Source organism: Lepisma saccharinum, chromosome 23 (assembly GCF_977018435.1).
Source record: "Lepisma saccharinum chromosome 23, izLepSacc3.1, whole genome shotgun sequence".
NCBI lineage: Eukaryota > Metazoa > Arthropoda > Insecta > Zygentoma > Lepismatidae > Lepisma > Lepisma saccharinum.
This window is the reverse complement of record NC_139251.1, coordinates 18910722-18926332: the sequence shown is the minus strand read 5'-3', so window position 1 is coordinate 18926332 and position 15611 is coordinate 18910722. Positions and strand designations below refer to the sequence as shown.

The 15611-nt window shown below is 38.3% G+C and overlaps 1 protein-coding gene across 3 annotated transcripts in view; it reads right to left on the bottom strand.

Moving 5' to 3' along the window:
- Ddr (discoidin domain-containing receptor 2) overlaps positions 1 to 15611 on the bottom strand; it is a 507427-nt gene that overhangs the window by 30034 nt on the left and 461782 nt on the right. For 2 of the 3 annotated variants that reach the window (XM_083110009.1, XM_083110008.1), the window contains 4 exons: positions 10257 to 10461; positions 6665 to 6843; positions 2751 to 2933; positions 1831 to 1943 (listed from right to left, as the gene is read on the bottom strand). In XM_083110009.1, coding sequence (XP_082966135.1) covers positions 1831 to 1943; positions 2751 to 2933; positions 6665 to 6843; positions 10257 to 10461 — 680 coding nt within the window. The remainder of the gene's footprint in view (positions 1 to 1830; positions 1944 to 2750; positions 2934 to 6664; positions 6844 to 10256; positions 10462 to 15611) is intronic. The other variant, XM_083110010.1, reaches the window with a different exon arrangement.

The window sequence follows — 15611 nt, the reverse complement described above, 5'->3', positions numbered from 1 at the left end:
CACAGGCCGCAACCTTATTGTAATGTCCAAGTACACAAATGCAAAACTAATGTTCTGATTACGCAAATGTGGATTTCGTAATTGCAGTGTTGCTAACTCTAATTATTTTCACAAACTTCCAGCACGTGTGGTTCACAACTTGCATTATATTTTTGTGATTTATTTTTTTCCTTGTTAGATGTTAATGTGTGTGGAGGATGATTCTAATTGGCTGAATCTGAGGATGAGGTAGAGGTGAATTGGGTCAGATAAGAATCACTAATCTAGTCCTCTGTTGTAAGCCCTATCAGAAGACACTCAAATGTCTACATCCCTTCCACATAGTTCACCCTGAACTTCATTTTGCAGACTACTTAAGCTCTGGTCTGGGCTCTTGGCCAGAATAATGCTCTGTGGGGCTTATGTTGCGTTCTGTTCATGAGTGGTATTACACTCATTCATTTCATATTATCACCATTCACCCTCAACTACGCGATTAGCCAAAATTAGTAAAATAAAACAAATCAATCAAACTACACATTTAATTCACCATTTCATTTCAGACGTTTATACTAATTGAAATTAATCGAATGAAGCGTACCTGGATTCACAAGTGAAAACGAAAAATATGCCTGAATATTTAGAGGAAAGTCACCAAAACTGACATAGTTCTCCTAAACCGACACACCCCTATTTCACAGCCGAGAATCCCTGACACTTTGCGGAAACAGGGTAACTCTGTTATCTAGTCTTTCAAGATATTGTGCGAGCAGTGAAACAAGTACTCGTGACGGTTTTCTTTGTGTAGGGAGAGATTTTGTTTTGGGGTGATTTCAATATTTTTGTTTGTCTTTCCATAGTGCTATATTGTTCATACTGGAAGGATGAGTCAAGTTTTATAGTTTTAATCACGTTATTGTAAATAGAATAACGATTCCAAACATATTTCTTTTAGTTGTAAAGATGTGGTGTTTGTAATTTTTTCACGTTATTGTTGTTGATGGCGTCGTTCCTTAAACCAACATACCTTAAAAATTGAGTTCCCTAAACCGTTGCGCCAGATAAAGATGCCCTAGATGCTGATTGTATTTTTTGTGAAGGACTTTATTCTGAGGATGCCAGTGGTAAATGTATATCATGTGCAATCTTTGGGCTCATATTCAATGTGCAGGTGCAGAACATGGCCTGTACTCTGCGATTTCTGAAAATTACTTTATTTGTGTTGCCATTGAGGACTAAATAGGGCAAATAAATTACATTTCCTTTCATGTTGATGAAAGGAATTGCTTCATTCTCTAATAGAAGCCATTAAAATATTATCACATACATTCATTTGTGTTGCTTTTTAATTTAATTCCTTATTTAAACAGGTGTCTCGGTTTAGGAACCCATTTTCCCAGATGGCATGATTGTACCTTTCGTGAAAAAACTATTTTGTGAAACAAAATGTTGTTGTAATAGATCTTGTTACACAGCTTATACTTGGGCATGAAATTGATGTTCACATTGATGTTTGGTTTGAGTTGCTGTTTTAAGTCCACTTTATGCACAGTAAGGCTAATCGGGACTGGACCTACAGTTTTAAAGTGGGATCCGAACCACTTGTGCCTCCACCGGGTATCGAACCCGGGACCCCTTGATTACAAGGCAAAGACGCTACCACTGCGCCATGGGGGAGGCCCTGTTCACATTGATGTATTCTACTTCTGAAAATTCCTTCTCTACTCTTAGTTAAGGTTAAAAAACCAAACGGTATGTCGGTTTCGGTGACTTTCCTCTACGTAATGAAGATTGTCAATATTTCGGTTTTCTTTTTTTAGGCCCACCCTGTAGTATTCCGTAGTAACTTACTTGGTAGTAGCAGAGGCGCCAGGCCTTAGCGACTTGACGGCAACCACCTTGCACTCGTTCTCGTCGAGAGCTTCTTCGCAGTCTGATGGACTCTCCAGCTCACATAGATGGACCTGCAGTAGAGAAAGAAATACACTTGAATGGTTTGAACATGCAGAGTACAAAGCATTCACCCTAATATTAAACTTCAAGAAGAAAGTTCCCGTATTATCTTTTGGGGTTATTACTGTAACGTGTGCACGTTATTCTTTGTACAATCCGTCTGAGTTTGTCGAGATCGTCGACGAAACTACGAAACTGGACGAGTTCAATGGCAATGTAGAGGTGATTGCTGCAAGTGGAACGAACACGGGGAAGCAGGTTCCGTGAAAATCTAATCTAATGAAAGGAAAAATCAAGCACTCCTATGTCTGGAAAGCACTTGGATGGGTGACCGTCTTTTCTATCGAATCCAAACATTTCAATTACTGTTTATTAAAAATTTACTACGTAAAACTCGGTCAGAGTAAATCAAATTAGGCCTATACTTCCTATTACCAGGTCCTAAGGCAATACGTGGTAATAGAAATATAACTACACATTGTTTCAAGATTCCCATACCCAAGTAACACGACAGCCGTAAGAAAAGGAATAAAAATAAGAATTTCAACCAAGACATGGAGATAAGGCCACAACACGAACTGGAAGACAGGGCAACAAAGTTGACGAAACTTCAAAATAACATAACCCGCCTTGATAAATCTTGATCTTGATGCAGGATGCAGTGTTTCACCTTTGGTATAACAATTCTCCAATTGTCCCACCAGTTAGGCGGAGGAACAAAAGCAAAGACATTAACTAACCAACTTGCACAGCTATCTTCCTTGACTACATTTCAGCCTATAATAAGCATAATAATTAATTAGTTGAGTCTGCTATACCTCGCCAAACTGTCCTTCCCCTAATTTCTCTATCACTGTTAGCTGGTGTTTGGGAAACTCCCGAATTTCGGGTTCTTCTCCTTCGGCCTCCACATTTGGTACGCTGTATGTGGATGACCCGCTCACTCCTTGCACGCTGGTTGGCTGGAGCGGAGCCGGTGACGGCGAATGGATTGGTGTACCCTGGAACATAAAATTATATGATTAAACATGCATCTTAGTTCTAAACTCACTGTAAATATAACCTTCAAAACTTAAATACATTGATGAATGAAGTAATTTATAAATATTTAGGTCATTTTTAGGAGAATGTATTGCGAACTTGAAATCTAAAACTAGAGATAAGTAAGATATTGTGATACACAAACATTTGATTATGTTAGAATATTAATAATAATTTACCAACATATCAGATGACTTACAAGTGAGGGAACCACCAAATGCTTGATTGAATTTGTAACCCCAACTGACTATTGTTAATCTGTATTTTAATGTTAATGTTAAATTTCCAGAAGATAGTTAGGCATATAAGATAACTGTGCCCACAAAACAATTTTCTACATGCGAGTACAACATGCGACTTATTGACCCAGGAACAGTCTTCTAGTATTTATCAAATTATATAAAGGGTATAACTCATCGCACCAAACTCAAACACCTTCTTGGTCAGACGCCATATTTTATATTCTGACATAAGCGCGGAATGCTTTCGTGCTCAGGTTAGGCAAGTTAGGTTTACATCGCTGAGTATAAATACACTACATCAGCCTAATAATGAAAATATTTAGCCTGACGTCATAAAACGAAATAGGCATTTGGCTAAGAACGTGTTTGCGGTTGGTGCGATAAGTGAGACCCAATTATCAATCCGGTTACACTAATATTTAATGTAAAGAATTGCCAAGAGAGGACGCCCTGTCGTTACGTCACTATTAGCACATGAAATATACAGAATATAGGGCTAGGATTTTGATGCAAATGCATCTTTTTGTGGTAAGGCAGAAACATTCGTGTTTTACACGTAAGTGAATCAATTGGGATGCCTTTGTTAGGGCATATATATATATTTTTGTTTTTGCATTTTTGACCCTTTTTGGAGTAAAGGTAATTTTTTAAACTTTTTAAACCGTTTAAGTTATTTCTCGGCCTTTTAAAAGTCATCTTATGCATTTTTCTATATTTTGGTGAAAGAAGGGGCAATTTACATGTAAATGTAACCCTTTGAAGGAGAGAGGTTCCCGACTCTTGTCTCATTGCCTTCAGCGCAGTTCAGAACGACTGTGTTTGAAGAAACAAAGAAATTCTGTGCAGTATTGTTGATACAAGCTGTTGGGTAACAATTCAGCTCAAACAATGTGATTTCCCCCTCTATCAGTAAATACATTGTCGCCGGACGGATTATTGTTAAAAAAAACAAGGGGTACAAAGTTTTGTGCTCTGTATCGGACATTTTGTCAGGGAAGCAATTTGCACTCTATGGAATTAAAAGTGACTTAACAGCATGTGATATTGTTCATTTCAAGAACGCTCCTCTCGTGTCGGTGGAACTCGAGAGAAGTTTTTCCATGTTTTCCATGGCTCTCTTATCCCAAAAACCGACAATCATTCACTTTTGAAAATTATTTTCGTTGTCTACTGCAACTCAGTACTTAAAGTGTAAAAGATGACAAAAAGTGAACTATCTTACTTGTACTACCATACGCAATGAACATGTGTGCAGTAGCTAGATTGTGAAATATCTACGATGTTGTTATATCTTTGAATATAGATGTTCAATTATTTTGTGGATTTGGTTTGTCAAGCATGGAGTTAGCCATAATATTCTTAGTTATGGATTAAATTATCATTTTGTATAAAATCGAACCCACATGATTTATTATATCATATTACCGTGGTTGGTAACGCAGAAATGTGATAGATACTGTAACGTTAATTTGTAAATTGAATTTCTCTTGGTAATTTATAAATTTGTTTTACAAATCTTTCAGAATTTTTAGGTCATTTTTCTAAATTTGTAGGGCATTTTCTTGCATGTATTAGGTCATAAATGCATTTTTTAAAGGTAATTGTTTTGGCAATTTTAAGGTCATCAAAGTCCTATCCCTACAGATGAGTGTACTATGAAATTACAATTTAAATAAGTAAACCGTTTATTAAATGGCGTAATTGAATTTCTGAAAAGTACAACGACATCTAATCAGAAAGGTTAGGGTAATGTGCATGATAGATTTACAACGGTGAACAACCGTTTATGAATTTTGTTTAATACTCTCATGTGTGTTTGCTTTCTAACAGCTTTTCGTTTCTGAAAGAACACCTAGTAAATATAAAAAGTATGAAACTTTAGTGTCAAAACTTCAGGCTGAGAGTTTACACATGTATTTTAACAATGGCCTCGTGTAAAGATGTTAATTGCAAATTGCCTCAACATTGTTAGATTTCTGTATGGTAATCCTTTTAGAGTGTTAAAAGTTGAGAACTAATATGGGAAGATTAGAAACTAAAGAAGAATTCAGGCATTATCATATTCAGAATCCTGAGCCACATCTTGAGTGTAAAATGAACCTTGTACTTGTTCTTAAGACACTTAAAAGAAATAAAAGTTACAACAGGATAATCCCACTTGCAGTGATGGAAGTTTTCTCTTAAAAAACGTTTCGATTCATTTGGGAAATGTTTCTCGATTAGATAAAAGATTCAATTGAGGACGAACTGGTTTCCTCGGGCTATCGACCAGGTGAGTTCTTGATAGATACAAATTATAAAGAAAAAGTAACCAAGTTGATAGTCTGTGTGGGTTACCATGACTACACGATTTTGTTATCATCTGGAGTAAATCTATACATGAATACGTTTTTATTGTGATATATTATGTTAGTTTTACACAATTAAACAGGTGTTATCAACGTTCGGTGTTGTACTAAATTACTTGTAAGTCTAAGCCACGGGGAGCGAGATGATATCAGATCTGTAAAGATTTCCGAGCTTTCGAGAGCTAACGTCATTCTCATCTTCAGGGACTGAATGCCTGAGAGAGCTAATGTCTTTTTCGTCTTCACAGATTCTACCCTTTGGAGCTGAAGTCACTCTCATCTTCAAGAATTCAATTCCTAAGTGAACTAGCATTACTCTCGTCTTCAGGGCAGAAGTGAAGATGGGAGTGACGTTAGCTCTCGAAAGCTCGGAAATCTTTCCAGAACTCATCTTGTCGATAGCCCGAGAGAATCTGTTCATTATTCGTCACAAGGAAACATTAAAGATGTACTACAATTGAGGAGTTCCTTAACTCTTATACTTAATTGGAAGCTTGTATGATTGTAGTCTACATAACTTAATTGTTTAATCAATTGCTACTTGTTATTATTTATTATAAATGACATATCGTCCCCGTCGTTGCGTAATCAAGGGGCTCCGGGTTCGATACACGGAGGTACAAGTTGTTCGGATTCTACTTTAAACTGCAGGTCTTCCTGTACATAAAGTGGACTTAAAAGCTCAAACTTGGACATGTGATTGTGTTCATGACTTTTAAGAAAGCCACATGTGAAACGTGTCAAAACGTTGAGTTACTGAGAGAGTGGTTAGTGTATCGGCTATCTCTGGGGAAGCCCGCCCATAGCGCCAGATAAGGGGAGAAATCGAGTGGGCAGAACAAAGCAGTACACGCTGCTGCGATGGCTTGTAACTGTAGTCGCTCCCCCACCACGCAAACCCATTCTCTCTCACGTGCTCATTGGTGGAGCCGTCTTGCGTCACTACTTGCGCAGAGACGTGTTTTCGTTCGTTTGTTCCAGAGATAACCAGGACAGAGTATAACAATCTGCAAAATTTGTGTTTACAAAGAAGTTCTTCTTCTAATTACACGACGTCATTGTGTGTGCAAACATAGTTTTGTATTGAGACTTGATTATCACCTTGAGTATTTCTGTCGCCGCGTAGTACTTCTCCGGAGGCGGTGGCACGGGCGGTGGCTTCGGGAAGAAGTTCAGAGGGGGCTTCGTCCGCGTGGGGGGTTGAGGCCCCGACAGCGCCGGGAATGGGGGAGGGGGAGTCTCGCTGATATGGGGGACTGCGTAGTCCTGGGAATTGACATCTGAAACAAAGAAAAATGCATTACAACATGGAAAGGATGATAACACAATTTTTCAAAAATTTACCCGAAATTGTTCTCTTATCCACATTTTTAACTGTGCATGAACCAAATGTATACTCAAGTATATCCTAACGCTTCAGATTTTCCCACAAAACACTGCAATTAGATTTGAGAAGAAACATCAATGTGATGCTAAAGTAGGTTCTGCCAGGTTAACTGCGAGGTGAGTTGTGAAGAACATTTCCAAACTGAAGATCAGAGTGGAGAGAGTGATGGAAAGCTTGAATCTTCTTCACTCCCTGAAGATGAAAGTGACGTTAGCGATGGATGGTGTTAGTATGGTTTTTAAAGTTTACTTCCAGGAAGATTCCAGCATATCCAGAGCTCACGTCATTGTCATCTTCACGGAATGAAGAAGACTAAGCTTTCCAGAGATAACGTCAATCTTATCTTCAAGGATTGGACAAAGGCTACAAGCTCTCCATAGCTAACCACTCTCATCTTCATGGACTGAAGAATGGCTTCACGTTTCCCAGAACTAGCGTCAATCTTACCTTTAGGTATGGAAACGGGAGGGTACAGGGATACATTGTATCCCCCCCAAAATCTCCCTAAATCCATTGATCCTAATTGTATCCCTTGTATCAGTTTCATATAATTTGACACGTGCAAGTTTCTCTCCTTAAAATGAGCTTGTTTTTAGTAGCTAAACGCAAAAGGTTTTTATGTCTACATTTTCTTCCTATCCACAAGAATCAAGACCACCGTGTGAATCTATTATAATACATTGTGAATCTTCATAGTTACTTCAGTTGATGTGTATACTTTTGGAAAGCTGTATAAAATCTTATATATCTTATAACATTTTGTAAAATGAGTGCAAAACGATGGATCTTTATCAGTTTCGGAATTGTACATGTTTTTAAACCCTCTTAAAAATAAATAACCATAACATTCTTTTAAACAAACGAAATTTTCTTGTTAATATTAATTTTTTATTGGTAGTAGAAAATTATGCAAATTATTGTAAAAATGAAAAACCTACAAGGTCCGCCCATAAAGAAACCGAAGTGTCAAAAAAAGGAGAACCAAACCAAATAAAAAGGTACCGTATTCTGGCAACACTGCAAACAGCTATATCTAAACTTCCCGTCAGTGCATGTTTCAACCTGTTACAGGCAGTCGGTATCGGGGCAAGTGTGCGTCAGATGCAGGTCGTGTGCAGGCGGGGTACAAAATACGCGCACCAAGATGGAACAACGGTACAGCATAATGTTTTGTTACAAATTGGGTAAATCGTTTATCGAAACGTTACAGATGATACGGGCAGTGTATGGTGATGCAGCATTATCAAGAACCCAGGTGTATGACTGGTACAATCGTTTCAAAGGTGGACGTGAAAGTGTCGAGGATGAATCAAGATCAGGACGCCCTTCAACGTCAAGGAATGACGACAATGTGGATAAATTTCCCAAGGACTGATCCAACATGAATTTCTCCCTAAAAACCAAATAATCAATCAGTGCCATTACAAGGAAGTGCTCGGTCGACACAGAAACAGTTAGTTAGGAAGGGCCTCTGTGATTCTGGCCAATGGTTTCTGTTACATGATAATGCTCGGCCTCATATCGCATTGTCTGTACAATACCTTGCTAAGCATTCAGTGACAGTGATCAATCACCCTGCATATTCTCCGGAATTATCGCCTGCTGTTTTTTTCCTTTTTCCCAAGCTTAAGATGGCTACGAAAGGGCGAAGATTTGACGACGACGCGGACATTAAATTAAATGTTACGCGTATTTTGCGAACACTTACTGTCAATGACTATCAACAGTGTTTCCAAGAACTGTACAAACGCTGGTCAAAGCGTATTGCCTCCCTGATATATTATTTTGAAGGTGATAAAGTCATTTGAAGGTAATTACTTGCTTTCTTTCCTTAAAAATGAAAAAGTTCTGTCTTTTTATGGGCGAACCTTGTATGTTATAAAAGGGTATTACCTATACCTATGTGTATATTGTTCTCCATCCAATCAAAAAACAATTTCCTGCACCACTAGTTGCGAAACTGCTCCGAACTTTTCATCGACGTCACTCTGCTTCATGGACCGGAGAAGATAACATGCTTTCCATACCTTAAGTTTGGATTCCTCATGATTCCCGGCAGTTAACTTGACAGAACATCATTTATAGCATCATATTGATGTATCTTCTAAAATCTAATAGCAATGTTCATTTTTGTAATATAAAGACCAAACATAGGTGTCAGCAGTTCATTTATTATTCTTCAATAGTAAAAACATACCGTTAGATACTTCTTACTGGAATAAAGTGATAGCAAAGTTTTAGAAAATAGGGTCGAGGACTAAAAAGCAAAGACATAACAAGACATTTGTGTAAAGGATTGGTGATTTGTTTATTTGCAGGAATGTTTTCACAACTTTTGTAAATAGGACCATTCTATAGTTAATAACATTCAGATATATTCCTATTATTCATTTTTGAATGTTTCACTTCACCTGCATAACTTCAATATTATTCAATATTAACACTACTCATAAAAAGATTGTTCATCTGCAAATAATAATAGCCACTAAAATTAGGATGTCTGTTATTTTGATTTCCACAACAAAAAGAACATACCTAGTATTTACACTTCCATGCATACTGCAAAAATTCTGTGAGGTGTAAAGAAATAACATCAATCTTAAGAGTAAATAATTTTTGCCATACATATGTTGTTTACTTAGCTAATTATCTTTCGATTATTTAAACTGATATATTTTTTTTAAATTTAATAAATTGAAATTAGAAATGAAATATCTTAACATTAATAGTTTACTTCACATTATTGTGAAAAGTAACGAGCAGTTTTAGCCCATGAAAGTAATAACTTCGCTAATGAAACCCAGTTGATGGCTTATTTCTTTTGAATACATCATGCTCCGTCTGAATGTAAACCTGAATATCGTTATATCATTGTAATTAATTTTTATTAATCTCAAAGTTTAATAAGTTTCAAACAAAGGAATGAACGTATTGAAATACAGTAGAATCCCGATTTTACATTTTCCCACATTATACAGTCATGGTCCATTAAAAGCAACATGTAAAACCCTGGAATTTTACATTTTCCAAGACTTCAACTTATTTTTCACCTAGGTTGTTCCCTGATAAACGTGAAATCGAGGTTCCACTGTATGTGCGTGTCAGGAACAGCGAATATAGAAGAGGTAGAGTGACGGAAAGTTTAAAACTGATATATTTTTGTTCAGGTTTTGCCTAACTATTTCTGCTGCGGTTCAATGACAGAGGCAGATTCTAACTTGCAGCCGCAGTTCCTTCACGGCAAATAGTAAAGCAAAACCGCTTCAGTAACTCTGTAACTTCTAACGCGTTGGTTATGAATGTTACCTGTGTAATCCGGGCTGTTGGTCTGGGGGTCGGAGTTGTTCCTCGCTATTGTTGTGTAGCCTGCGTTGTACATGTTCATGTTGTACGGCTCGTGGTACATGGTGCTCTTGTCCACTTCTCCCTCGTCCATAGAGACCTGTCCATAGAGATGCCCATTAGCGGTGTCCACAGATGGGTTTACATGCACACGCATCTTCAACTCCTTCTGAACAGAACGGGAAATGAGTGAACTCTAAATGTTCATAAGCATGTTCGAGTACAGACGGAGAAGTAAAGGTAACATTAATATAATATAACTGAAACATGAAACAAACTAATAAGTTCATACGGAAAATAAATATTTTGAAAAATCCTCAATATGCTGACGAAGGCAGTAATTTATTTTATTATAAAACATAAACTAAACGTAACGTTTCAACTTTCTAGCAAGGTCTTCTTCAGACTCTGCACCAAGTACAAATGTAACAAGATACAAAAACTGGATGATATATATACACAAACATTAATCCCCACCAGACTATTAGAAAGTTGTTCTGGAACATTCTAGCAGGTGGCTTTCCGTTGTCAACTGTACTTTCACCTAAAAGGCTAAACATATTTACTTCCATGTAGAATGTGGTTGGACTCTTTATCTCACGCTCTTTTTCCTTCATTCTTCTTCCTTCTTCTCTCCTCTTGCTCTCTTGTCCTTTCCACTCATTCTAACACCTTCTTCCATTCTTTTTTTAACTTCAGTCCCCAATTCCAGTTCATTGTGTCTTCTTGAAGTTGGAATCATAGAAGAAGAATGAAGGAAAAAGAGCGTGAGAAAAAGAGTCCAACCACATTCTAGATGGAAGTAAATATGTTTAGCCTTTTAGGTGAAAGTACAGTTGACAAGGGAAAGCCACCTGCTAGAATGTTCCAGAACAACTTTCTAATAGTCTGGTGGGGATTAATGTTTGTGTATATATATCATCCAGTTTTTGTATCTTGTTACATTTGTACTTGGTGCAGAGTCTGAAGAAGACCTTGCTAGAAGGTTGAAACGTTTAGCATGGCTTTTCTGCCACTTTTGACTAATCGCAACGAAGAATATAAATGATGAAATTGGTGAACACACACTCACAAAGTACAGTCACGGACAGTTCTGGGTTGTAATAAAGGCATTGACTTTTAATGGAGTTGTAACAACCCAGCAGTGTCCGTAACTGTACAACCATGTTCACGCCGGGATTTGAATTCGGAAACTTCAGTGACGAGATCGAACGTCGACCACCGACCATTTGTTTTGGTAACTTTTGGGGGGAAGTATCAAAGTCAGTGCAAGTAATGATTTCTTAAACATTATCTTTATATTTACAAACACATTTGCTTTCGGTTTTTCCAGAAGACTTCTTACTCTAGATTATTAGCACTTCTGTGACTGAGGCTCACTATCTCGACAGTACAAGGGTTCGGGTCCTGGCTATGCATGGGGGATTTTTTTGCGAGCGTCCCCCCATCCAGTGGCGGCGATTGGATAACAAAACTAGGGCGGGGTTGTGGGTCAAGATCGATGTACTTTCTCTTGGTAGACAAGGCTTAGCATTAAGAGGCCATGGTGCGGTGCAAAATGTGGGAGGCAACTCCTCCCCCCCCCGTTCTCTAACCGCCGCCACTGTCCTCATCACTTTTATATTATCATTCGTCCTCATCGCGTGCCTCCCCGAAGTGGAGGAGGGATCCCATTTACACTGTAGGTCCAATCCCGATTAGCCTATCCGTGCATGAAGTGGACTTAAAACAACAAATCAATCAAATCAATACAATAATCTTCATTGTCGCCATTATCTAAAAAGACAACTGAGAAAATAAACATGCTAAGAAAATTGATAAGCAATTACCATTAAGGATCGGTATGAAAACAGTTATAAGTTTCTTTCAATTATGACCGTAATTTGTTTGCAAAACAAAAGAAGACTTGATGTTAGTAGGAGGGTATCAATGACAAATGCAGAAACGTTACGAATAATATTATTTCTCTTCAGTGAAGAATAATTTCGTGTTTCTTACTTATTGGTAAGACGCAGGAGGATTCGTAATCGAAACGTACATCTCGGAATCGGACCAGATTGTTGTTCAATTTGCACATCTATGATTCCAACTTGATTATTCACGACAATAATGAGTTACCTATTTTCTCCTTGCAACATGCGATTAGACCAGCCCACCCACGGATACAATAGAAGTACATGCAGAAGCCTAATGCATCTGGCACATCAGTTGATTGGGTAATTAGCCAAATGAGGACCAACAATTAACATTGTTAGCATTGTTATCAGTTGGAAACGGGATTGTAAACGACAGCCTGTTCTCTCTCTCCTAAGCATGACGTTAGCAATGGAAGATACGGTGGATCATTCAATTCTCTCCCTTTTCAACGACTCTCAGCCATCCTAAAAGCAACTCATCGATTGACTGTGATGTACCAATAGGGACGCGCAAAGGGAATTCTGGCCAGATTTCGTTGAGTGGTTAGCTGTACCAAGTGGAGACTGGGTTTTCGTCAAATATCTCCAACGAAGCGCACGAGTTATCTTTGTGGTCTCGGAATCAACCAGAGAATTGAATTGATACAGCCTATGATTACATATCTCTCATTACGGGAGACGCTTCGCACACACACAGATATCAGTAAAGTGAATGCGGCAAGATGTTCAACACATCAAAAGCGATCCGGAACCAATATTTTTCATTGTGCATTCAGCAGCAAGCTGTTTATAATTTCAGCAGCGGTGATGAAAAGGGTTCCACTGATTGACGAATATTACCGCCATCTTGCGGTAGGATAATATTATTGGTTATTAAACAAGCATAACGGTGCTGCATAATGAGTGATTTATCTGGTAATATGTAACGTCAAAGAGCGCTAAGTTTACACGGTAAATACCTTCCGTTTGGTAACAAATTTGCATTAGAGAAATCACAATGCAGACGTCTTGTCAAAACAAAAAACTCAAGGTAAGCAGGGAGAAATTACATAACCAAACTGAAAATATGTATTTATTTTGTAAACAAATACGTTTTCAAAAGTTGATACTTTATGAACAGTCAATATTGGCTAAGATAATTGTTTAATCAGTTTTTTTCGAAACTACATCCTTAAATAGCATAAACAAAAAAAACAGAATCCAAATTGTTTAATTTTATCTATGTAATATTGTTTCCTTAACAGTTTATAGAAAATGGCATGCAAGTCTACATTGGAGGACGACACTTTCGGAACTAACACATCTAAGCACTTAATGTTACTTACCAAGTTTTTTAAAATATTATTAATCTTACTTCAAAAGTTATTAATGGTCCGTTTTAGTTTATCGCCATTTTGTTTGTTAATGATTTCGATCATTTAACGCCAAAATCTATAGTTGCAAACAACATATTCGGAATCAACATGAACATTTCCTTAAAATTTCTATTTGAGATCAGTTATCGCGGAAATCGAACCCGGATCTCCCGCGTGGCAGTCAAACGCACTATTACAGTTTAGGCACAGTTCCGTAAAGCTCCTCTGAACCTATCACCAGGTTCGATACTGGTGAAGGCACGTTTCATTGGTTCTAAACAGCCACCTAACAGCACGTGTTGATTTCCCATCACGTTTATTGAACTCGTGTGATTTACATATAAATAACCATTAAAAGAAGAAAACAAAAAAACAATTGGTAGACGAATATAGAACAAAAATGAGCATGCCGAAAAATATAGGACACCAAACATAAAGGCAGCCGCCACAGCGAGTTGTTCCATTGTTATCGTTGGACGAAAAATAGGTAACCCACGCTCAGATAAAAATTGAATTACCCAAGCATGATATGAGTTCACGTACAACACAGTCGGAGCAATTAAAAATTTGTTTACAGGAAGCAATGCGAGATGTGGGATGCTTCAGAACTCTTTTTATTTAAAACAAAAAGTGGAGGCTGGGAATATAATACGTTCCAGCTCTGCCTTTTGCTCGCTCATCTGGATTCCCGTAGGTGAGCGAAACGTTTGTTTGCTCTTGGAAAACACTGTTCGTGGAACGATGCATGTGTGCGGGCTTATTTAATCGATATATCGCTCTGAGGAGACACCGGAAATAGAAGGACGGGATGCATCTCTCATTTTCCAACTTCATCTCGACTTCCTCTGAATTCTCAGGCCTCTCTCAGTGTTGCCAGTAGGTAGAATGGAAATTGTCGTACTCCTAAACTCTGTTTTTAGAATTCCGGTATTATAATTTTACTGTTAAATGCTTACATGTTTGTCAACATGTGCCATACTAAGAAGACATGGGTCCCAGGTACGAATCCTGGTTAAGATATGGATGTGGCATTCATCCTGCCGACTTCCGTGACAGAGTGGGTAGCACAGCGAGGTCTTGATTCGAAACCGGCCTGCCCACGGGTGTTCTTTGTGAGTACCCCTTCATCAATTCCAATATATCATCACTCATTATCATCTTCGCAATTAGCCAAAAGCGGCAGAGAAGCGAAATAAAATAACCAAATGAATCAAGCAGTAATCATCCTCATCGTCGCGATTAACTAAATTTGTAGAAAAGTGACGTAAAACAACCCTATTTGGATAGAAGTCAAGATTATACCGTCTTATCATTCAAATTACTTCTGGATTCGAACCCAACACTTTGTATTCCTGCTCTAGCCCCCTACCGTTAGTCTACTGAACCTGGTAACGGGAAGCTCACGGATAATCCTGGAGCAAGAGAAGAAAAACAAGTCTTTGCGCAAGGACGGGAGTCAACTCCACCAATAAACACGTGAGAAGGAATGGGATTGCGTGGGGGAAGCGACAGCAGTCTCCAGTCTTCGCGGCAGCGTGTACCACCCCCCCCCCCCCCTTTCTCTGGCTCTATTCGCGGCCTTGCTCGAGTGGTAGACGATACAGAGTATAATACTCCGAAGGTGCTGATTTCCGTTTCTATTATAGGTATACTGCGTTGCTTTTCTGCCAATTTCGGCAAATCGTGACAATACGGACACACGTTTGGTTGGTTAATTTAATATATTTTATGTCGCTTTTCTTCCACTTTTGGAAGGGGTTACATCGGGCTTACCACTGGAAGTGAGGTTGATGTTGGATGCCAACAGAAAGTGTCATGACTCACAAACACACGTGTTCACTTGGAAACGAACGTTCAGGAATAAACGGAATATTTTGTAACCAAACGCCACGATAATCTCCACGTGTCGCTCGGACTAGAGCGTTTTTTTAAAAAAGCATGCACTTTGTCGCCTCGGTCTGTTGGTAGAGCAGGTGTTTTGCAGACTTGGATTGGTTGATTTAGTGTATTTTACGTAGCTTTTCTCCCACTTTCGGCTAATCGCGATG